This window comes from Cervus elaphus, chromosome 7 (assembly GCF_910594005.1).
Source record: "Cervus elaphus chromosome 7, mCerEla1.1, whole genome shotgun sequence".
Classification (NCBI taxonomy): domain Eukaryota; kingdom Metazoa; phylum Chordata; class Mammalia; order Artiodactyla; family Cervidae; genus Cervus; species Cervus elaphus.
Genome location: NC_057821.1, coordinates 32247344 through 32272506, shown reverse-complemented (window position 1 = coordinate 32272506; position 25163 = coordinate 32247344). Strand labels below are relative to the sequence as shown.

At 39.3% G+C, this 25163-nt stretch overlaps 2 protein-coding genes across 9 annotated transcripts in view; one reads left to right on the top strand and one right to left on the bottom strand.

The window, feature by feature from the left end:
- SLC17A4 (solute carrier family 17 member 4) overlaps positions 1 to 7914 on the top strand; it is a 30328-nt gene extending 22414 nt beyond the window's left edge. For all 6 annotated transcript variants that reach the window (XM_043908352.1, XM_043908347.1, XM_043908348.1 and 3 more), the window contains 4 exons: positions 3645 to 3777; positions 3859 to 4006; positions 4844 to 4934; positions 6240 to 7914. In XM_043908352.1, coding sequence (XP_043764287.1) covers positions 3645 to 3777; positions 3859 to 4006; positions 4844 to 4934; positions 6240 to 6404 — 537 coding nt within the window. In that variant the 3' untranslated portion in view covers positions 6405 to 7914. The remainder of the gene's footprint in view (positions 1 to 3644; positions 3778 to 3858; positions 4007 to 4843; positions 4935 to 6239) is intronic.
- Positions 4325 to 25163, bottom strand: part of SLC17A1 (solute carrier family 17 member 1) — a 49642-nt gene continuing 28803 nt past the window's right edge. The window contains exons 12-13 of one of the 3 annotated variants that reach the window (XM_043908353.1): positions 19659 to 19795; positions 4325 to 4575 (exon numbers count right to left, since the gene is read on the bottom strand). In XM_043908353.1, the coding sequence (XP_043764288.1) occupies positions 19661 to 19795 (135 nt within the window). In that variant the 3' untranslated portion in view covers positions 4325 to 4575; positions 19659 to 19660. Of the gene's footprint in view, positions 4576 to 14840; positions 16020 to 19658; positions 19796 to 25163 lie in introns of those variants that run through there. The other 2 variants (XM_043908354.1, XM_043908355.1) reach the window with 2 other exon arrangements.

Genomic DNA, 25163 nt, shown 5'->3' with positions numbered 1-25163 from the left:
AGATTTTTGATCACAGCTTCAATTTCAGTGCTTGTAGTTGGGTTGTTAATAATTTCTATTACTTCTTGGTTCAGTCTTGGAAGATTGAACTTTCCTAAGAATCTGTCCATCTGTCCATTTCTTCCAGGTTATCCATTTTATTGCCATATAGTTGTTCATAATAGTTTCTTATAATCCTTTGTAATTCTGCATTTTCTGTTGTAACCTCTCCTTTTTCATTTCTAATTTTGATTTGATTCTTTTTTTCTTGATAAGTCTGGCCAAAGGTTTGTCAATTTTGTTTATCTTCTCAAAGAACCAGCTTTTAGTTTTATTAATCTTTAGTATTGTTTCTTTCATTTCTTTTTATTTCTGCTTGGATCTTTATGATTTCGTTCCTTCTACTAATTTGGGGTTTTTTTGGTTCTTCTTTTTCCAGTTGTTTTAGGTGTAAAGTTAGGTTGTCTATTAGATGTTTTTCTTGTTTCCTGAGGTTGGATTGTATTGCTATAAACTTCCCTCTTAGAACTGCCTGGCTGCATCCTATAGGTTTTGAATTGTCGTGTTTTCATTGTTTTCTTAGAACTGCTTTTGCTGCATCTTATAGATTTTGGATTATTGTGGTTCCATTTTCATTTGCCTCAAACTATTGTCTGAATACCTCTTTGATTTCCTCATTGACACTTTTTTTTTAACGTAGAATGTTCTTTAGTCTCCACATGTTTGTTTTTCCTATTTTTTCTTCCTATAATTAATTTCTAGTTTCATACTATTGTAGTCGGGGAAAATGCTTGATATAATTTCTATCCTCTTAAATTTGTTGAAACGTTTTGTAGCCTCATTTTGGAGAACATTTCAAGTGCAACTTTTCAATGTGTATTCTGCTCTTTCTGCATGAAATGTCTTGTAAACCCAACTGGTCTATTGTGTCATTTATGACCACTGTTTCCTTACTGATTTTCTGTCTGAATTATCTGTCCATTAATGTAACTGATGTGTTAATACTATTACTGTATTATTGTCAATTTCTCCCTTTATGTCTGTTAATATTTGCTATATATATTTAGGTGCTCCTACTGAATATATGTTAGAAAGTGTTGTATCTTCTTGTATTGATCCCTTTATCATTATATAATCCCCTTTGTTTTTTTTGTTCCAGATTTTGTCTTAAAGTCTATTTTGTCTGAGTGCTGCTACCACCGTTTTATCATGCTGTTTTCATGAAATATCTTTTCTCATCTCCTCACTTTCAATCTGTATGTGTCTTTTAACTCTGAAATGAGTCTCTGCAGGCAGCATATAGATGGGTCTTGATTTTTAATCCAATTACCTGCCCTGTGTCTTTTGTTTGGGGCATTTAGCCCATTGACATTTAAAGTGATTATTGGTAGATATATACCTATTGCCATTTTGTTACTTGTTTCCTGGTTGTTTCCGTAGTTCTTTTCTACTCCTTTATTTTTAGTTTATTACCTTGTGGTTTGATGTTTTAGTGGTATCCTTGTGTTCCTTTCTCTCTCTCTCTCTCTCACTTCCCCCCCTCCCTTTTTTTTCCTGTATCTACTGTAAGTTTCTGATTTGTGGTTACTATAAGGCTCATGTATGTTTACCTGTATCTACTTGTTTTAAACTGGTAGTCATTTAAGTTCAAACTCATTCTAAAAGATCTTTCTTTTTGCAGCTCTGATTGCTGATTTCCATTATTCTATCTTCCAGATCACATATGCATTCTTCTGTATCATCTAGTCTGTTAATTCTTTTCAATAGGTTTTTAATTTCAATTATTGTATTCTTTAGTTCTGGCTGGCTCTTTTTTAAAAATATTTTTTTATCTCCTTGTTAAAATTATCACTATGTTTATCTATTTCTCTAATTCAGATTAGCATTCTTATTACTAATTATTTGAACTCTGATACATTATTTGTTTCATTAGTTGTTTTCTTTTTTCAGGGGTTTTCATATTCTTTCCTTTGAATTAAATTCCTCTGTCTTTTCATTTTGCTTAATCTTCTCTGTATCTATGAAATTAAGTGAAACAGTTACCTATCTCAAACTTGAAGGGGTGTCCTTATGTAGAAGCATCCCTGTGCAGTCTGTTGTGCCCAGGGTCTTTGGTGGGAAAGCTCGGTTCAATGTTGAACATGAGTCACTCTTCCCCATGGTCGAGAGTAGGAGGTAGAACTAGAGGTGGAAGGGCTAGAACAAGAGCCACTTGTGAGCCAGGGCTTGTCCTCCGTTTGACAGCCAACACCACACTGCTGGTGTGGGGTGGGTGGGAGGGTCCCAAGTTTCTGGGTCAAGAGCCTTGAGGGTTGGTCTGATCTGGTTACATTCCTTCTGTGTGTGCTCTCCCCACTCCCAGCACTGGCACCCTCGCCCAGGGAGAAACAGTGCTGGAGCAAGAGGAGCTGGAGTGGGTGCTTGACATGAGTTGGGGTGTGGGCTGTGGTAGTCCCAGCCCACCAGTCAGAGTCCTGGACAGCTCCTGATCTGCTGCCTTCACAGGCACCAGCAATGTTCAGACGTTACGCTAAGTCTGAGCTGCCTCTTTCCCTCACAACTGCACACTCTTCTCAGGCGTGGCAGCCCTCTCCCCAGCGTGGAGCTGCACTGGGAGCAAGAGGGGCTGCAGCAGGTGCTCTGCTCAGGTTGATGTGTGTGTTAGGCAGCGGTGGGAAACCAGCCAGAGTCCTTGTCAGTTTCCATCTGCTGCTTCTGCCTTTTTTCGGGAGTAAGCAAGTGTGTGCATTCTCTTCCTAAGTGGAGTCTAGGTTTTTCTTTCTTTTTCTTTTTTTTTATAGTCTGGCTATCAATCCCAGTGTTTTTCAAATCAGCTAAGGGGAATTGTCCTATTGGTGCCAGACCCCAGGGTGTAGCACTCAGTATGTGGTTCTCACCACTCACTCCCCAGGGAGGATCTCCGAACCTGTGTAACTCTCCCTCTTGTGTGTACCCTCCTAAGGATGCAAGTCCTGATCCGATCACTTCTCTTCATTTCTACCCAATTCCGTGTGGATCTTTGTTACAGCGTTGGTTGGATAACAGTCTTTCTGCCAGTCTCCAGTTTGTTTTCAGTGAGAATTGCTCCACATGTAGATGTATTTTTGATGTGTTCATGGGGAGGTGAGCTCTGCATCTTCTTACTCCACCATCTTGATCTCCCTCCTTTATAAACTTTTATATTTATTAACAAATTGCCCTCAATTGGGCATTAATATTTGGAAGTGCCTGATTCCCCTTGGCATCACCACAGATCATGTCAAAAAACTGTTGCACTCTTGCCAATTTGACAAAATGTTCTCTCACAATAGTTTTACTATTATGAAGTTGGTTACCTTTTAATATGTTTAGGAATCACTTTTTTTTTCTGTAACTTGTCTTTCATACCTTTTGACTATTTTTCTACTTAGCTTTTGTTGTTTTTAATATCTATTTCCACAAGATCCTTATATATGACATTAGTCCATTTTTTTTCAACTTGAACTTAATGCTTATTTTTCCTCAGACACTAAAATTATATTGGTTCATTCCAGTAACTTAAGTTTTTATTAAAGATGCTATGTATATATAAGAAAAGCTATAGATGTAGACAATCCACCCAGGGATCAATCTATGTCATAGTGGCTGTAGTGAGGCATGCACTTCACCTCCGTTCTGGTTCTCAGAGTGGGATACTGTCAGCCCTGCCGTTTGCTTCTGCCTGTATCTTTATTGTCCCTGGAGGTCTACTGGCAGATTTTCTCCTCTCCAGAAAAATCCTCAGACTCAATACCATCAGGAAACTCTTCACTGCTATAGGTAAGAACTGAAGTGGATACAGGGGGTGGATGTGGGACGCTCAGGGAAGCTTCCTATTCACTCTTTGTTCTCTTGCCCCAGCGGTTCTCCTCCCAGCTGTGCTCTTCACGTCTGTTTTCTGGGTTAGATCCAGCTTCAGCACCGCCATAGCCTTCTTGACAATCTCTTCTGCCTTCAAAAGCTTCGCCCAATCAGGAGCCCTTGTCAACTTCATGGATATTGCTCCTCGGTAGGGACCCCTTTGCCTGATCCTCACAGAAGCTCAGTTCATATCCAATATCCCTAAATCTGCTCTGACACACACGAGCAAAATGTGACATGTACTATGGGTCATAGGAAATTTCAGCACCACCCCTCATCCAAACAACTCCTGGAAGGGACTCAAAGCTCGTCAACCACTATTAAATTAGTTTTTCCAGATGAAAACAGGAGTCAGTGGCTGCACTCACAGTTGAACTGTGTGAGACTCATGCCAATCTCTTTCTGTTGGGGAAGGCAGCAGTTACACAGGACTGGGTCACTGAAAGGACTCGTAAACTTCAGAGGGTATGCTTATGTAAGCCTTTAATATGGGTAGAGGATAGCAGGAGAAACATTTACCTCTGATATAGGTAAATATCAGAGATGACTGAGGCTTCCAAATGTAGCTCCCAGGGACCATCCACGCACCGTTCACAGTCAATAGGACACACTTCCTCTTCAGATAATGAACCATCAAATTACATGGGAGATACCTTGGTCTCAGGGGAGCCAATGACTCATCCAATGAGAGATCTTTTATACCTAAAAACAAGGCTTCTTAGCAGAAGCCAAGAGAACATATAAAGTAGGTGCCAACCATCAATTTGTGCATTTGGTATAAAGAATGTTGACGAGTTAGTACAGTTTATAACCCCCTGGAAATCCCAGATCCTGGCACTGGATTATATGCATCACTAGTCAATACATTTCACTCAGGTTTGACTAAGGACCAACACAGCCCCAGGAATCCCCAGATAAGCACAGAGTTGCAACAGATCAGCTGATATGAACTCTATGCTTACACAGGAATATTGCTTTCTCCCAGGTACAGTGCCTTACTCAGGGCACTATCACAGATCTTTTCTTACATGGCAGGAGCCATCTCTCCCACGGTCAATGGATTTTTGATCAGTCAGGTAAGGTTAACTGTTCTGATGATAGTCACCAAAGTCACCTAGAAAGGTCACCCAGCCTCTCATTCTCACCCTAGGCTCATCTCAAGCAGAGAAATCACCACATGATCAGGGTATGAAGTGAAGGAGAATGTTCCATTGTATGAGTTTATGCCTTATGAGTTGTTAGAAGATGAATTTCTCATGCTAATCATCAAATTTTCTAATAATAATCACAGCATTTCTTGTAAAGTATAGAATAGCCAACATTCTGATTTGCCTGGGGCTGAGGGCTTTCCTGGGATGTGAAGCTTTCAATGCTAAAATCTTGAAAGCTCCAGGCAATCTGGAAAGAGTTGGTTATCCTACGTAGGAAGCCAACAAATATTTATAGAGTGAGATGCTGAGTAGATGACAGAGTGAAGGAGCAATCTGCACCTTACACATATGTTGACCAGTGATTAGTAAAGCAATTCCTCTGCCCAGTATTGCTTACATAGTGTTTTTACACTCATACAACCTTCTGTCCTGGGAGGTGCATTTAAAATTGTCAGAATAAACAAATTCATCTGATGACAACTTTGTATGACTCAGACTTGATACAGACTTTATGTGAGAAATATGTATATGACATTCACATGACAATCATTCTTTAAGTTTCTTGTGGTTTCTACCAGTCAGCCAGGAAAATGAATAGAGAATAACAAAGAAAGGGTATTTTTCTTGACATGAAGTCCTTTCTTTGTTTGAAGCTTCAGTTCTCTTCCAGCCCCTAAGACACTGTCAGGAAATGGCTGTTTAAAATAGAAATTCTCAAATTGCCCTTGTTTCCCTTGTTACTCACTCATTCATTCAACAAGTATGCAATGGATATTGGAATGTGCCATGCAATGTTTAAATGAATAAAACAAAAGTCCTTGCCCTTAAAAGGTCGATATGGTAGGGGAAAAAAGCAATAGAAAACTAGTAAACTAAACAAAAACATGATATACTGAATGATGGTAAGTGCTAAGAGAAAAGTAAGGCAGGAGAGGAGAATAGGGCATGTAAGACCGGGCAGGGTTACAGTTTTAAATGGGGTGGCTGAAAAAGTAATACTTAAATAAGAATGGGAAGCAAGCACGTGAGCCAGACAAATGGCTACCTGAGGGGAGAAACATTCCAGCAGAGGGAAAGGCCAGGGTACCAGAAATTCTAGGAACAACCAGGAATATATAATTGAGGGCAGAGTTGGGGGTGGGGTCAGTGGAACATAGTGCCAGAGCCTTTCTGCAGCAGGATGGAGAAGAACAAAGAGACTGTTGATAACTTGTGATTTCCTGCCTCCAGGATCCAGAGCTTGGTTGGAGAAATGTCTTCTTGTTTTCAGCTGCTGTGGGCATACTAGGCCTGATTTTCTACCTCATTGTCGGCCAAGCAGAGGTGCAGGACTGGGCTAAATACAGACATGCACCCACTTCTGAGCGAACTGACGCCTCGGATGCCAGCGCTTAGTTGTTCACTGTTTGCCCTCACGGACATTCCCCTTTCATACCTGCTTGACTAATTATAGCCTTTCAACTTGAATTGACTTTACTTCCAGTATCTTCTCTGAGACCTCAGCTATGTCATACTGAAATTTCTGCCTGGAGATTTTACAAGGGATGGTGAGGGGGAGGTTAGTTATTTAACTCTAAGCTCCTGAGAGCATAGGTGTATCTGAATTTCTATGTGTTCTCCACTCTTTTCACTGTTATTGCAACATATTTGGTAGAGATGAAACACATATTTCTTATAATGGCACAGAGCTCCTAAAATCCTTGTTAATTTCTTGAGTGATAGGGAAGAGAGGAGAATCTTTTATTATAATATCTGGTCTTAGTCCTTGGTTCCAGACAGAAGAGCTTCTAAGACCCTCGGTATCTCTGGAGTGACCAACGTGTCTTTATGGTATACTAATGAGATGACTGGGCCTGGGGGCTCTAGATAGCTTCAGGATGGGGGTTGGTTGCCAAAAAGACCAAGACTTGATTAGAAGGTTGGAACTTTCAGCTGTGCCATCCCACATCTGGGGAGGGGAGAAGGGCTTGAGATTTAGTTATTCATCAATGGCCAGTGAATTAATCAATTATGCCTACACAATAAAATCTCTGTAAAAACCCTAACAGTGGGGTTCTGAGGATTTCTGGAATGGTAAACACACAGAGGTTCTGGGAATGGTGTACCCAGAGAGGGCATGCAAGCCCTGCATCCCTTCCCACATAGCTTGCCCTAGGCATCTTTTCTGTTTGACTGTTCCTCAGATGCATCCTTTAGTATGTTTTCCTAAGTTCTGTGAGTCATTCTAGCAAATTATCAAATTTGAGGAGGGACCATGGGGACCCTGAGTTCTGAAAATAAATCAAACAGAAGTCTGGGTACCTTGGGCACCCACTATTTTGATTGGTGTCTGAGTAACTGTTCTCAAAATTGAGTTAGGTAGGGTCTTGGTGTCCACAGAGAACTGGAGAACTGCTTGGTGTGGAAAACCCACATTTGCTGTGATAGTGTTGTAAATAGAGAAACAATTTTTCTTTAGTTATCCAGATATAAGCTAGAGAGGCTAGAGGACAATTTCTCACCAAAGCAAAAGAGGACACCAGAACCATGGGGTGTGAAGACTGAGAATCACAATAGGACTTGTATCCAAACATCCAGAAGATGAATCCTGAGCACCACTATCAAAAGAAAGCCCCAAACAATGAAAGCCACAGTGTATAAATCCAAAGTCCTGGACCAGGAGGACAGAGCAGGGAATTAAGTAAGGAGGGATACAGGGCCATCCTGGGGGCTTGGCTTGGATAGGATACCCAGGTGAAAAATGTCAAAGCAGAATGGACAATAAAGACTGACTCCATTTTAGGATATTCCCAGGTGGCACAGTGGTAAAGAATCTGCCTACCAATGCAGGAGATGCAAGAGATGCAGGTTTGATCCCAGGGTCAAGAAGATCCCCTGGAGTAGGAAATGGAAGCCACTCCAGTATTCTTGCCTGGAAAATCCCATGGACAGAGGAGCCTGCTGAGCTACAGGCCATTGGGCCGCAAAGAATCAGACTTGACTGAGCATGCACTCACACACTTTCTCTCTCTCTCTCTCACACACACGGCTGTCACTTTGCTGTGCACCTGTAAATATCATAACATTGTTAATCAGGTATACTCCAATACAAAATAAAAAGTTTTTAAAAAATGACTGAATCCATTTTAACAAGAGTAAGAAACATACCTGCAATAAATGGGGTGGGGTAGTAGACTTCAACTATTTCAGACAACTTGCTTTCTATGGAGGCTAGCTTTGGAATCAGAAACCCCTCTTAATACTGCAGGGCTGGGGTGCTCTCCAGGGTCAGCTCTTTCCTTCTTTCTGGCCATCGTGACCTCTGCCTCACATCTGGCTTGCAGCACCATGCAGATCCCTTGAATCTTGGCGAACAGACATTGTCCAGTTTCTCCCTTATTCCTTCAAACACCTGTTCCTGCCACCACTCTTGTCTCTGATGTCCTTGCTCTGTTCCTCTGCTGGAATTCTACCTGCCTTCAGAGGGCCTCAGTTAATATTCACCTGTTAACATGTCTTCCAAAAATGAGTACAATCCCTGTGCTGGCTTGACTCCATCCCAAATATCTGGAGAGTGTGTATGGTATACCTGCTTTCATTAATCCCTCATGTGGGCAACATAAACAGTAAATAAATATTCATCAACACATAACATGTGGCAATGGCAGAGACCAAAACCAGACATAGCCTCAACATCTCTGGAGGGTGGATGACTCTGAATTTTGATTCACCACACAAATGAATGTGCGATGGCTGTGGAATTAAATCATGAGAGGTACACCAGGCTATGAGAGTGAATGATAAGGGCATATGCACGAGTCTGAAGATGAGGAAGGGCCCCCATAAAAAGTTTCAATTTTTTTGCTAGGATCTGAAGAACAATAGTTAATTGATAAAGAAGGTGGATGGAGAGAACGTTCTAGAAATATGGTATAAAATAAGAAAAGGTTGGCGGCAGGAGGGAGCTGGAGAGGCCCACCAAGTGGTTTTATTTTATGTTGCCTCCTATTTGGAAGGGGTAAGAGAAACGTCTAAGGTGCTCTTGTCAGACAAAAGGACCAAAAAGTGAGACACCCTGCAGGTACCCAGGCAAGGTGATCACCTCCCACAGAGTAATGTCAGTGTTACACATTATTCCACAACTGTTTCATTTATGACAGTTCCCTCTACCTAGTATGACTGTAAATTTCTAAGGTTTAGGAACCATGACATACACTATTTTGTAATATCTTTAACACAGAAGATATTAGCATCTTGTACACAGTAAGTGCTAATAAACTTGTGCATGTTTGTGTGTGTGTATATAAGATACTTGTTGAATCCCTGAATGAGTCAACAGTGAAATGGCTTTGGGGTGGTATGAGACATAAGTTAGGAAAGAAATGATGGGGAAAAAAGGATCCTATTTTGATCCAATTTTTCTTTAACTCCCTTTGTTTTACAAAGCAGAATCACTTACACCCATGGACTATCTTCCTTTCTCATCTGATATTAAGATATCGAGAGACTAGGTTTGCTCCATTCCATAGCAATCACACAGTCAACTCCAGGCTCTCATCGGTGATGGTTAAGACGTTTGCCATTAGGGCACAGAGTTTCTTGTTTATTTATGAGCCAGCCATGTCTGCCTTTATTCACCTCTTTTCCTTCTCGAGGCCCTTTTGTTTCTTTCTAATCTGTCACTTTTAGTTGCTTCTGAAAACAAGTGATTTCTCCCTGGGCCTGACTTATATTGGGCTGGCAAAAAAGTTTGTTCATTCAATACGTTATTCAATAAAGTTCTTGGTGAAAATAATAAAAAAAAAATGTGTCTTTTATTTTTACTTAACTCTGGACAAACTTTTTGGCCAGCCTAATAGTTTTGTCCCTTACTTTAAGGCTGTCCTTAAGCACAGAAATTTTCTTCAATTTTCCAGTAGCCCATACATCTAGGACATGGAGGAGTGAGAGCTGCAAATTGTGGAAAAACTCTTTCACAAAGTCTTAGAATAAAATCTTATCTTCTTGTGCTTGTTTTTGGTTTCACTATCTTTTATAAAGCATTTAATGCAGAGTAGAAGACAAATAAATCTGAATTTAAACTTCAGATGTGTTATAAACAATACATGGACAAAAGAGATGGCCACGGGGTGGGCATGGTGGCAGGAGGTGGGGGTGGGGACTGGCCTCCTTGGAATCTCCACGCCATCTTCTTCCTTGGGTTGGTGACTGGAAGTCGGTGACCCTCAATCCCAACTCAGGTGCTGGTCCCTCTCCCCTACAATAAGGAGTTCAGCCTCAGGCTCTCTAAATATTCTGTTTTACACTAAGTTGTGTAGAGAAAGCAAAAAGCACACACAATGTCACTGCTAAGTCCTGATACCCAGTGGATATAAGAAAGTTTTATATAACAGTTCGAAGGAATAGTCCAGCTTAGTATATTTTTTCAAGTTGTTTCCTTTGTCCGAATTACAGGTTATCCTAGGTATTTGTTACACTCTCTCCTCTTGACTTAAAAATGGTGCCATTTTGTCCTCCTTCCTTGTCCCTACTCTCACAAGTTTCCGTGTCAATATCATGCTAGGTCCAGGCATGTGGTATGAAGTCACCCAACATCTGCTCTAGACCTATGCTGTAACCTGAAAACAAAAACACTGCACATTCTTGGGGTCTGGGATGCAGGTAGTCTGATGTTGCTTCTCTCCCTAATAAGAACACATTTTATCCACAGCATTCACAAAGGTACACTTTTTGTATTTGACCAAATTCCCATTCTCTGTAACTAATATTATTACAAAGAAAATGACAATGAAACCTCTTGTGACCCTCCACCAACCACACACACTGGTCCCACTCAGAAGCATCCCAGTCCTTTCAAAGAGCAAGTTACCAAAACCTGTGGCAATTGTAACAGTGCTATCTGGAAAACTGGACGGAAACCCAGCTTCATCTGGCTGGCAGGTGTCCAGATTAATTCATCTACTGTAATGTTCTCCGAAACCCAGAAAAGGAAAGTGGCCAAGGTGCTTACTCTGGGTTTCAATCAGGGAGCCTATCTGGGCAACAATGAGGAAGGCACACTTGAAACATGGCCATTCACACAAGTAGACAGTTTCTGGGTTTCCCAGTAGAAACAGTTACACTGCCTAATAACTATCAAGAAGTGCCCCACATGTGTTTCTACATGTTAGCTGAATATAAACATTTCTTTAAGGTAGGCAATCTTGATGCATTTTTTTCCACAGCAGGGAAAATGCTATGTAACACAGGTATTTCACCTATGACTGAGAAAAAAGTTGGTATCCCTCACCAAAATGTCAGTGCTTTAAGTGCACATAGTCCATTGTAAGAAATAAAGGTTTCTCTTGTCTCCTCTTTTCTGGGATGGCCTATATTTGGCCAAATGTATGGTGACTTATTCTCTGCTACTGCTACTGCTAAGTCACTTCAGTCGTGTCCGACCCTGTGCAACCCCATAGATGGCAGCCCACTAGGCTCCCCCATCCCTGGGATTCTCCAGGCAAGAACACTGGAGTGGGTTGCCATTTCCTTCTCTAGCACATGAAAGTGAAAAGCGAAAGTGAAGTCGCTCAGTCGTGTCTGACTCTTAGCGACCTCATGGACTGCAGCCTACCAGGCTCCTCTGTCCATAGGATTTTCCAGGCAAGAGTATTGGAGTGGGGTGCCATTGCCTTCTCTGGACTAATTCTCTAAGAGTGTGTATAATAATGTTATACTGAAGACTAGCTATAGGTGGCCATGTACAACAGCTATAAAATTCCAAAGTGAGGTGTTTTAGGGTACCTTACAGATATTATTCAGGATATGATTTTTTTAAAAAGCCATATGATTCTAAAACCATTTAGGATTAGATAAAAGTAAAAACCTTGTGAGCACAGAGTTGGAGACAGGCTTAGAAATAATTTTAAAATGTATGTTGTCCCCCTAAGATCAAGAACAAGACAAGGGCATCTACTCTTGCCACTTCTATTCAATATCCTCTTAGAGGTTCTAGACAGGGCATGTAGGCAGGAAAACGAAATAGAAGGCAGGGTCTTCATTTAGAAGGCAGTGGTAAAGAATCTGCCTGCCAGTGAAGGAGACACAGGTTTTATCCCTGATCAGGGAAGATCCCACATGTTGCAGAGCAATGAGGCCTGTGTGATACAACTCTGTTCTGGAGTCTGAGAGCTGCATACGGAAGCCTGAGCAGCCCAGAGCCCATGCTGTATGTGCTACAAGAGAAGCCGCTACAATGAGAACCTGCACAACACAACTAGAGAGCAGCGCCCACTAACCACAACTACAGAAAAGCTCATGTAGCGACGAAGACCCAGCACAGCTAAAAATAAATAAATAAACTCATTTAAAAAAGAAATAAAAGGTGTCTAGGTTATAAGAGAAGAAATCAGACTATATTCACAGATGGCATAATCCTCCATATAGAAATTGTAAGGAATCACTAAAAAATAAATGAGTTCAGCAAAGTTTTGGGGTACAAGATCAATACACATAAAACAGTCGTGTTTCTACAGATTTCCAACAAACAATCCAAAAATTAAACTAATTTCATTTACAGTAGCATAAACAGACTAAATTTAGGAATAAATTTAGCAAAAGAAATATAAGATTTATACTCAAACAGTAAAATTTGTTGAAAGAAATGAGAGAAGATTTAAATGAATGAAAAAAATGGATGTTTATGGATTGGAAGACTTCAATACTGGTAAAATGGGAAAAACTCCTGAAACTGATCCATAGATTTAATGCAATTTCTATCAGAATTCCAGCAATTTCTCTGTGGAAATTGACAAAGTGATTCCAAAATTGATACCAAATTGCAAGGGATCCAGAATAGCCAAACAGTCTTTTAAAAGAAAAGTTGGAGGATTCACACTTCAGAACTCTCCACAAAGCAAAAGTAATCAAGACAAGAGTTGTACTAACATAAGGATAGATACATAGACCAGTGGAATAGAATTCAGAGTCTAGAAATAAACCAATGTGTCCATGATCAACCGATTTTTTAACAAGGATGCCAAGACCATCCAGTGGGGAAAGAATAGTCTTTTAACAAATTGTCCTGGGACAACTGGATAGCTAAATTCATTCTAAAGAATGAATTTGGATCCCTAGTTCATACCATTTACAAAAATTAAAATAGATCAAAATAGATCACAGATCTAAATGTAAGAGCTAAAACAATAAAATTCTTAGAAGGGAACATAGGGATAAATCTTCACAACCTCAGAGTTGGCAATGGCTTCTTAGATATATAACATCAAAAGCATAAGCAGCAAAAGAAAAAATAGATAAAGTGGATTTCATATATATTAAAAACTTCTGTGTGGCCAAGGGACACAGTCAAAAAGCAGAAAAACAGCCTCAGAATGGGAGAAACAATTTGCAAATCACAGATTTGATAAAGATCTAGTATCTAGAACATACAAACTCAACAACAAAAGACAATTCAATAGAAAAGTGAGCAAGACTTGAATAAATATTTTTTCAAAGAAGATATAAAAATGACTGATAATGCAATGAAAAGATGCTCACCATTATTAATCACTGTTTAGTTGTCAGTGAAGTCCGACTCTTTTGCAACCCCGTGAACTGTAGCCCACCAGACCCTTCTGTCCATGGGATTTCCCAGGCAAGAATACTGGAGTGAGTTGCCACTTCCTTCTCCAGGGGATCTTCCCAACCCGGGGATAAAACCTGGGTCTCCTGGATTGGCAGGCAGATTCCTTACCAGTGATCCACCTGGGAAGCCCCATTAATCATTAGGAAAATGCAAATAAAAACCACTTCAAACCCAGTAAGATGAATATAATAAAACAAAAACAAAATAGGAAATAACAAATGCAAGGATGCAGAAAATTGGACTCTTCAGACATTGCTGATAGAAATGTTAAATGGTATCTCCACTATGGAAAACAGTAAGGTGGCAAAGACAAGTATGACAACACACCATGAATGAAATTCTGAGAGCTCTGTGTAACATACTTCCTGATTCATTTAGTTGCTAATGCCAAAATCTAGGTCCCATCCTAAGATTCTCTCTCTTGCACAGTCCATAATCTCCCTGCCATGTCTGCCTAGCTCTGCCTCCAGAGTCTGCATCTAACTGCTTCTCACCATTTCTTCTGCCTCTTTCCTAGTCCACACCACCAGCATCTTTGGCAATGAACTTCTGAAACAGCCTCAGTCTGGTCTCCCTGCCTCCACTCTTGTTTCCCTAGAGACCTTTTCCTAGAAGGCAGCCAGAGGATCTCTATAAAGCATTAATCAGGCAAGTCATTCCCCTCCTCAAAAGCATTTAATTGATTCAATTATAAACAATTAAATTCAAACCAAGTCCTTCACATGATCTGCAAGCACTACAGGATCTGGCTTTTAACTAATTCCAAATCTCATTTCCTGTCACTCACTAGATTCCAGCCCCACCACACTCTGTTCTCCCTGCTAGGCAGACTCAGTTCATTCCCACCTCTGGGCTGTTTCCTTGCTTATTTTTGATGCTTGAAGCACTCTTTCCCCTGATTGTCGTGAGGCTCTTCTCATTATGGAACACAAATGTCACCTCCGGGACCTCTAGCTAAAGCAACTTTCCTGGACACTGCCATTCTACCCTCTTTCATGTTCTATATGGTCTGTTAATTAGGACCTGGAATTGTCTTAACTTTCAGAATACAGATATCATTCATCTTCTCTCCCCATTCCACCCCCAAAACACACACCTCACCACACACAACACAATGTAATGCTCTTTTAGAATTAGAAATCCTGATGATGTAGCTGACTTCTCAGTACTTATAAAAATGCTGTAAAAATTTGTTATCTGGTTGAATATTAGAAAGCAGGGGCTTTTAATCTCAGATCTGTGAACTTTATAGAAAAAGTTACATCCTTATATACCCAAACTCTGGTTTAAATTCAACATTTCTATCTATTATGAATGTAAGTAACAAACCACAGTAATGGCAGTATTGATGACTGATACCATATGAAATCACAGATATTTTCTTATGACATTACAGTAATTAATATCTCAATATCTCAAACATCTCAAAATATTTCAATATCTCAAAATACATTGTTTTGCTCAACACTATTTTGAAATTACAGTAGCTCTACTAGGCTGGTAGTTAGTTCTCATTATTTAATGAATTAATAAAGGAGCATATATATGATCATAAACACACTTTTAAATATCTTTGATGACTTTCAGCATAATCATTCTCCTTTGGAGTTCTCTGCATTATATTCTGAATTGAAGCCCATCACAAAAAAGTTAAGCAGCCTTGCTCTAAAGGACTTCACAGGCAGAATGTATGTCTCTTTATACAACTATTATATCTGGAACCCACTGAAATACATTCAAAGATGCAAAATCAAAAAATTATAAAGAATGGAGAACTACATCATGCCCCAAACAACAAGGACTATTTACTAAATTCAAAACAATGAGGACCACTTGCTAAATTCAAAACAATGAGGACCAAATGAAAAAGCGACATCGGAAATAAACTCACAGATGTATACCAGACTGAAAAGGTAGGTGCATTCCTCTGGAAGTAAGAGAGGGTAACGCCACAGGGCCAGGGGCTGCTATATCCTTCCACCAGGAGGAAGTGCATCTAGGAACCAGATAGACCCTTGCAATTGTGGCGTCCCATGCCCTTTAGCAGTGGCTTCTGGGTTCCAGGAGAAACATGTGGCTGTGACTCAGCCCTTTCTTCTTTTCCCTCAGATTCTTAAATGAAGATGGGAAGTGGAGATTGACCAACTTTGCAACAGTGTATCAGTTTGACCGCCGCGAGAAATACCACCGATTCCGGAAACACAATGCCTGAGCACTGCCTAACGGCTGACACCCCTTAAGACGTAGGTGAGGGAAGAAACAACCAGTAGCACGCGAAAACAGAAGACAAGGCTGAGGAAAATGTCTCCGGAACTATCACATCACCAGGGCTTGCGTTCCCTGAGCTGTCTAGGGTCTTGGCTAGGGTCTGAAAAGCGGATTTCAACTCCTGGCTCTCCAGCAGCAGCCTGATGGGAAGATGGAAAGAGCAACCAGGTAAACAGGAATATTGAGGAAATTCTATCCTCAACATGTTTGAGGAATTACAATCTCTGGGAGAATCGGTCCTCGCCAGGGAAAAGTAATTAGAAAAGTCGAGTATGTTAGATATTTTGGAAGGGAAAAGAAGGCAGAAAAAGAATATCGCAAGGTAAGGGAAAATGACCACATTTTCAAAGAAGATTTAGTTAGAGTATAAACATAGCCCAAACTTAGAACATTTCATAAACCTTCCAAATTAGTAGAGGCAGGCAAGGGAGCAGGAAGTAAAGAAGGACAGAGAGAATATAAAATAACAGAAAATGAAGTTTGTTTCTAATTGGAATGAATGCAGTTGGAACTCAGCTAACAAAGGAGACAAGTCTCAGAATGGGTGAAATCATGGAACCCAACTATATATCCTTTGTACGGAACACATACAAATGAAATGACTCAGAAAGGTGGAATTTAAAGGCTATGAAAAAGTATTCCTGGGAATCTAAAACAAGGGCAAATGTACAAAGTTTGAGGTTGCAATATCAATATCAGAAAGTCAGTTAACAGTAAAAATCATAAAATGGAAAAGGGTGATAGCTTTACAAAATTGAAATTAAATTTCCAATTAAGATAAACTTGTCAAAATCTTTTGGAAATTGTAATATAATGTCAGAATATTCAATAATGACTGCTCAGACATAAACAGAAATGAGTAGAAATAACTCATGGAAATAACATAATGGAAAACTCTTATAACGTTTAGTATTTAATACGTCAAATATATGCAAACAAGTAAGATTTATAGGGTCTGAGTAGTGTGATTGTTTTCATAGCTGTGCCCACTCTGTACCCTGGAAACAGAAGAGGAACTTTTGCTAATGCCTATGAAATATATCCTAGTGCTGTTGTGCGCTTCTTCATAACAATGGCCTCAGTAATTTCTATATTAAAATATTTGTATGAGATCCCATATTTTTCAACTGCTAGTTATATTCCATTCACCTACAAAATGTATTAACAAAGACACCACTGATAAACATGTTTAATTCCAGATCCAGTTTTTTGCCATTTCTAATCATCAATCTTGAGCACAAATGCATCTTGGTGAATTTTTGTGAGTGCACCATTTATGGAAATTTCTTGGCAAATTTCTCAGCAAACTGAGTCAAGTTAATATTGGATTAATAACGATCAAATTTTCCTCCAACCATCATTTGGATCATTTCAATAATTTTGCTAACTAAATTTCAATAAATTTGCTAACTAGTTATTGCTGTTCAACATGAAAAAAATATTTCTGTATTAATAAGTTAGTCAGGAAACTTACTGCATGCACTTATTTTTTCTGTAGCTTTCCAGCCAACTCAGTTAGATTGTCTAGGTAAACAATTGTATCATCAACTCATAATGGTAGTTTTACCCTTTTCCAGTGTGGATTCCTTTTCTTTCTCTCAACTTCTCTCTTAAGTGAAAACCCTGTAGATCAACCAAGATGTGGGAGTAGAAAGACCTCATCTCCTCTTACAAGCACATCAAAATCACTACTTGGAGAATAATCATCTATGAAAAAGACTGCAACCTATCAGAAAAAGATCTACAACTAAAGGCAGAAAGACAAACCAAAATGAGATAAGTAGGAGGGGCAGACTCTCTATATAATCAAGTCCCATCACCTCAGGTGAGCTACCCACAAAACTGGAGAATAATTGTAGTCAGAGGTTTCCCTAAGAAGTGAGTGTTTCTGAGCCCCACATTGGGCTCCCCAGCCCAGGGGACCTGCACCAGGAAGACAAGCCTCTCTTCATCCGTGATGTATACATGTGGATGCTGGCCAGAGCCCCTTTACCAGTTTGTCATGACAGTTTCTTCTGGGAGAGGAAGAGGGGACCTTGGGGAAGACCTGGGATGACTTTGAGTGAGTAAAGCAATTAGGCTGTGCCTTGCAGATGCTCACATCTCCAAGGAGAGCTCTACCACAAGTGCCCATGGTATTAGGGGCACACCTGTATCCTGTGTGCCTTGCTCTCTGGGTTCCCTGTGGACACGGCCTCAGCCACCACTTCAGCCTGAGTCTCAGATAGTATATATATGTCCAGGTAATTCAAGTGGTGTAATTCTGCATGTGCATTCTCTCTGCAACGTTGTGAAACCTCACTATTGGATTATTCCATCAGCTGATATACATCTAATTCTAAAACAACAAACATATAAAATTTCCCTGCTATACCATGCCATTTCTCTGCTTTCCTTTAGAGGGCTGTCTATTTTGCTGTCTCCACTTCCTTAGCCACAGCATTCAGATGAGAGAAAGAAATAAAGGTATTCAAATTGGAAGGGAAGAGGTACAACTGTCATGATTTGCAGACGGCATGATACTCTCTATAGAGAACCCTGAAGTCTCCGCCCAGTTAACACTCTTTTAATCATGACCTTGGACATGAAAAGCAGACTATCACCAGGATCCCAGCAGTTTTGCATGTAGTTTATCCTGATCACAACTTCTCCCTTCCCCTAAAAGTAATGACTGTCCTGACATTGGTATAACATCTTCTGTGCATGTCTTTATAGATGTATCACCCACACATGTTTTATAGATGTATCATCCACACGTTAGTAGACTTTAGTTTTGCCAGTTTTTAAAAAATTGTATGTCTTTTAAGTCTCTGAATTTAGAGACTCCCCCTCCATCACTCTTCTTTTTCTTTATAATTCATTTAAGACAATTATAAAGCTGTTTGGGTTTGCTGATGATATCCTTAGGATTTAGTTCAAAATATTCTCTGTCCTCTGTATTTTTTACAAAACAGTAGCTGTATCCAGAGGTTTGACCACATTCACTTTGATCTTTTTAGCAAGACCTTGGTGGTCTTTGCACCCGGAGGTACAAAACATCTCTCTCTTTGTGGTAACAGCCTGATGCTCAACCCTAGATCTCTTAATTCACTGGGGTTTGTAAATTGGGGATATTCTACGTCTATCAATTCTCATTGATGTATTAGCTAAACAAATTCTACAAAGGGACATTTCCCCTACTGTTTACTTACCACTGATGGAGTTTAGAGAAAAAAAGGCACAATATCAGATTCTCCTTTAAACTTTAATGGACCCTTTGTCTCCATCATTTATTTGAAAAACCATTCTAGTCGCGATCATCTTTAAAGTACCTCTTGCCAAACCCATTAATAAATTCTCAGAATCTTACATAATTTGATCCCTTGATAGCATTTGCCATGGGTACTCATTCCCACCTTTTTCAGTTTTCTTCTGAGACACCACATTCTCCAACCATCCTTCCTACTTCATCAAAGGCCCTTCTCAGTTCCCCTTTCAAGAGTCCACCTCTCTTCCTCACTTTTAAATGGTAGAGAGGCCCATACTCCCAAATTTCTATCTCTAACCGCAGTTAGAGATAGGGCAGAATTCTAGGGCAGTACAGCCGCTGGGCTGTATGCCATTTCATCAGGGTGTCAAATAGTTTCAGACTTTACCTGGCCCCCTGTACTCCCCTGAACCTGCACCCCTTATTTTTTCCAATCTGTCAGCCACACCAGAGTTTGCTCAGAGGCCATTTAGCTTCTTTCTATCCTGCATCCACAGTTTCAAAATCTGCCCTTAATTGAATCACTTCTTACCTTCAGAGATAGGTGTTTTGTCTTTCTTTAGCCCAGTCTTGAACTTCTGCTTTAGCAAATATAAGGTAGAAGATTAGGCTTATCATGTTATTGCCTATCATCAGGAGGAAGATTTTAAGCCAGGGAGATTCTGCATCCTGAGGAATTAAAGTACAAAAAATTATAAACTACTGTTGTGTTTTGTAACATTTAAAATGTAGTGTTAATATAGGCTTGATGCAGGTCACTTAAACATGGCAAAACATTCTAAACAGGAACAAAAAGTTAAATTTCACTCTACAGAGATAATCACCATTTGACTTATGGTTTGTGTCTATGTACATATAACTTTTCATATGTAAAAAGGACTTTGCATGAATATAGTGCTAAAGCCAAGAATGCATATGGTTTTATATTCAGAAATATCCTATAAACGTTTTCGTATATTAGGAAATATTTGACTGTATCATAACTGTCTCTGACTAGTAATCCGGAATTTAGATTTATAAAATTTATAAGAGCATCCCTTATTTCTTTAAAGTTGTTTTCACTTTTTGTTGCTATAAGTTTGAATAAGTTGGTGATTAATTACAAACACAGCAATGCTTTTGAATAAGATTTATCAATTACTCTTATTTATAAAAATGGTTGATACATTTTCTCTTTCAGACTATTAATATGATCAGTTTCATTAATACATTTTATTAATAAATAGAGCCACTTTACTTTCTTAGAAAAGGGCCTACTTGATCATGATGTTGTACATATTTTAATATATTGGGGAATTCTATGCACAGGTAATTTATTTTTGGCATCCATATTCAAAGATTACTTTAAACTTCAGTTACGTTTCAGATTTGTTTTACCACTTTGCTCTTTACTTTTTGAACAGCTGAGGTTAATTAAATTTTATGCAGTTAAATGCAAAATGCATTGTGATTGCATTTTGGTCTCTGGTGTCATGCTTTTGAAGGATGGATGTCCTGTGTGAAGTTTAAATAATTATTAACTCCTATTTTACTTTGGTAGCTTTATTATATCCTTTCTTCATTTACATTTGTTATTGTCCATAATTAACTTGGGGGTAAATATGAGAACAGAATGTAATTTTTTTTTTCAAGTGGGCTCACCACTGTGTTTTTAAAGAAATCAATCCATTCCTTCTGGTTTGAGACGAAACTTTATTATAAAGAATGTGGTTTTTTTTTTTCCCCAGAACTTGATCAAATCATCACTAGTTTCATTTAAAATATAATTAGGAGTAGAAGTTGAAAAAAATGTTTCTTGCCAAACTAGACATTAAATATATTTAATTATAATGATTTCTATAATTAAAACATGCTGAATTTGACAGCTAATATGTAAACAGTGAAGAAAGAATCAAGATGTGTTTAGAAATTTAATGATAATAAAAGTTTTGATAATTTTAAGTGAATAGAATTTATTGTCATTTGGAATTGAAGTCCAACCTAGAAATTTAATGTGTGTATCCCTACTAATATTTTCACCGATGTTGATCAATAAGTGTGCAATCTTCTTCATATGGACTTTGTACAGTTTTCAAAATACTCATAGGTATTTTGCAATATTAGTTGACACTGTGCTTATTGATTGATACTGTGCTTCAGAGTTTTCCACATTATGCTATCTAACTTTGATTTCACACCCCCACCCCCTGCCGGGAAGATAATCACAATCTCTGTCCATAGTGTTGTATTTTTCCTCTGCACTTACATGGTGTATATCAATAATTTAGTTTTCTTGACAGGTGTGTTTGCTAGCATTTTCAGAATGCTAAACAATAGGATGGCTAGCAATACGCTTTTATTTTTCCTGATTTAAAAGTATATGAGAATAAAACTACTAATAGCTGTTATGCATTGCATGCAAACATCTAATACTCCCATGAATGATCTGATGTGGTAATTACCTTAACTCCATGAAGTTTGTGTCATCTTAGGCATTTACAGCTAGAGACACTGAGATTAAGAAGTGTTTCCAGGTCACATATCTTGTAAGTAGCTAAGACTTGAACAAGATAGTTTTTTTGCTGGAGAAATTGAAACTCCTAAGAAACTGTTAGGCCTTCCCTTGTGGCTCAGCTGGTAAAGAATCTGCCTGCAGTGCGGGAGACCTGGGTTCGATCCCTGAGTTAGGAAGAGCCCCTGGAGAAGTTAAAGGCTACCCACTCCAGCATTGTAGTCTGGAGAATTCCATGGACTGTGTAGTCCATGGGGTCGCAAAGAGTCAGACATGATTGAGCGACTTTCACTTCACTGTTAAGTAGCTGATTCTCAATGTTTCTAGTATTTTTGTGTAAATGTTTTTTTCCCTGATATCATCATCTTTGGTTAATGTTTACTTCATCTTTTTATGCTATTCTTACAAGTTTCAGTGTTTCTATGTCTATTTTAGGTATGTGTGTTATATATTTTTTATTTATATAATATTTATGTATTTTATATAAATAATTTCTCTATGAGGTATGCAACTGTGGATTTCTGTTTATCCTACTTGTCATTATTGGGTTTCTTAAAGGTGTGAATTGCTGTCTTTCTGTAAAACTAGAAAACAATCACTTTTTCTTCAAATTTAACTTCTGTCCTATTCTCTTTTCTGGAACTCCAGTTAAATGTATGTTGGGCCTTCTCCTTGAGTCCACATATTCTATACCTTCTATATATTTTTAATATGATTCACTCTGGATAGATCCTCCAGAAAGGTCAAGATAAAGTAAGTTATACTACAGATATTAATGCCCCCTCCCCAACCCTTCACAAATCCTAGTGGCTTTTAATGGCAGAGATTTGGTTTTTATTTAAACCAAAGGTTCATAGTCAGCTTCCCCAGTGACTCAGTGATAAAGAATCCATCTGCCAATGCAGGAAATGCTGGTTTGATCCCTGGGTCAGGGAGATCCCCTGGAGAAGGATGGCAGCCCACTCCAGTATTCCTGCCTGGAAATTCCCATGGACAGAGGAGCCTGGAGTCACAAAGAGTTCGACACAACTTAACGACTCAACAACAACAACAAGGTTCATGGCAAGTTCGCGAGAGATCATGTTCCATGTCTCTTCATTCCTGGCTCCTGGTTGATGGATTTGCAGTTGCTGTTCTGACTGTTGCCAGTTGCTGTGTCAAAGCAAGAAAGTAGTCTGTTGATTCTTAATGCTTGTCTTCAGAATGAACACATATCACTTTCTCTCATGTGTCATTGGTCAAAATAAGTTATATAAAATACATCTAGCTTCAAGGAAATGGGAAATCCCCAAGAGGAGAACAAGAAAAATTACTGTATCTGCAATAATTAATTCCCAGCCTGCCCTCTGCTCCACAAATGGATTCACTTACCTTCCTCTATGCCAAACACACTAATCAAGCGGGACCACTCCACAGGCCCTCCAGCCCTACCTTCACTTGCTTCCGAGCCTCATTGAAGAATATTCAAATATTCATCAGGACGTGCCTCCCAAACTGTCTGCCTAGTAGTGTGTCATCAGCATTGGTGTGTGTGTGTGTTCATTCGCTCAGTTGTGTCTGACTCTTTTTCGATCCCATCAACTGTAGCCTGCCAGGCTCCTCTGTCCATAGGATTTTCCAGGCAAGAGTACTGGAGTGGGTTGCCATTTCCTACTCCAGGGTATCTTCCTGACCCAGGGATTATACCCACGACTCTCACATCTCCTGCAATGGCAGGTGGATTCTTTACCACTGAGACACCTGGGGGTTGTGTCAGCATAACTAAGGATCTGCAGTTTCTGTTGGTCTCCCAATCCTCCTTTTCTGAAAGGAAATACTTATTGCAGCTATTGAATTGCTATGCTACCATTAGATATAGCATGATAGAGCATGTAGCCCCTGGTATAGAGGGTTCTCCCCCAATGAAGGGGTGGATACATTCTGCACTTTGAACTTGATGCCATATCTAGATGGGACTTTGGGTGTCTGTTGATTTCCTTATAGAAGGAGTAAAATTGCTGTGCATTTAAGTTTTTATACATTTTCAGGTCTTTAAATTGTCTTAAGAGAATTGGTCCAAATTCCTTACCTTTCCCATGAATGGAAGCAGAAACCTCACAAATTCTCTTATTAGATGTATTTTATCTGAATTTTTAATTTTTATATTTTTAATTGCCAGAAGTTAGATTTAGCTCTTTGTTAAACCTTATGTTTCTTATATGTTAATCCTTTTAGTTCTTTAAATGTATACATATATGTCCAATATCTGACCTGATACTGTGGTTTTTATTCTTCTCTCACATGACATTTCATTTCCTCAAGCATTTTGTAATTTTTGATTGATTGTGAAATCATATTCACCAAAACTTTATGCATAAGAAATTCTGGAGGATGAATTTTAGGGTTAGTTTCTTCAGAAAAAAAAAATTATTACTTTTTCTAGACATCTGTGGACTACTTGAAATTAATTTTTTGGCTTATGGCATTAGGACCCAACAGAGTTTGAATTAGGGTCTGAAATCCTTGTGAATGGTTTCTTGTTTCAAACATTCCAAGGTGTCTTTATTCAGATCCCCTCTCCCTTTGTAGCTGAGGCGCAGACACACAAGTGTCCTTACTGGGCAGAGACAACTTCAGACAGCTCTGGAGTCGTGTTTCTTGCCACCTTTTGGGAAAGTCAGGTCAGAAGGTCCAAATGAGTTCATTGGAAGGCTGAACTGGCTGAGTGGGCTACATGCTCAGGAGGAAAAAACATATCCTGGTCTCTAAGAGTTCTTTTTTATTGAGGCCACCTCGCTGACCATGGAGTCTCCATGGTTATAGTGATGTTTTCAGCCTTTCTGATACCATAAATCCTAACACATGATGGTGGGGGGCTGCCAAAGTTGTGGGATAAGGAGCATTTGGAGGATTTTCCTGTACACTGCTATTTCTCAGCTTGTAGATACATGGTAGTAGTGGTATCAGTTTGTAGTCCCTAGTGATTACAGTTTTATGTCAGCATTTTCATTTTGGCTCTTCTTTGTGAGTGGTTTTGGGGGTATTATTGCTTGTGTCTGTTTGTCCATAATAACTGAAGCTATAGATCACCCAGCATGGGCAATTTCCCCAAGGCAGCCAGTGGCTTTGCTGGTCATTTACCTCTCTGGAATCAAGCCCTTCCTTCATTTTCAGTCTCCGAAATTTTCCCTTACGTTTTTTTTTTCAAGGTCAAAGTGAAAGTGACCTCAGTCGTGTCTGACTCTGTGACCCCATGGACTATACAATCCATGGAATTCTCTAGGCCAGAATACCTAGAGGAGTATTCTGTACTAGGAGTGAGTAGGGAGTGAGTAGTCTTTCCCTTCTCCAGGGGATCTTCCCAACCCAGGGATTGAACCCAGGTCTCCTGCATTGCAGGTGGATTCTTTACCAGCTGAGCCACCAGGGAAGCCCTTTTCAAGGTCAGGCATGCCTTTAACATGATTATTAAAATTTGATAAGGCACTTAAATTTCTTTGAATATATATTATTAGGTTCTGGAACCACAGAATTCATCAAATTATGTTGGCAAAGATTGTACAGCCA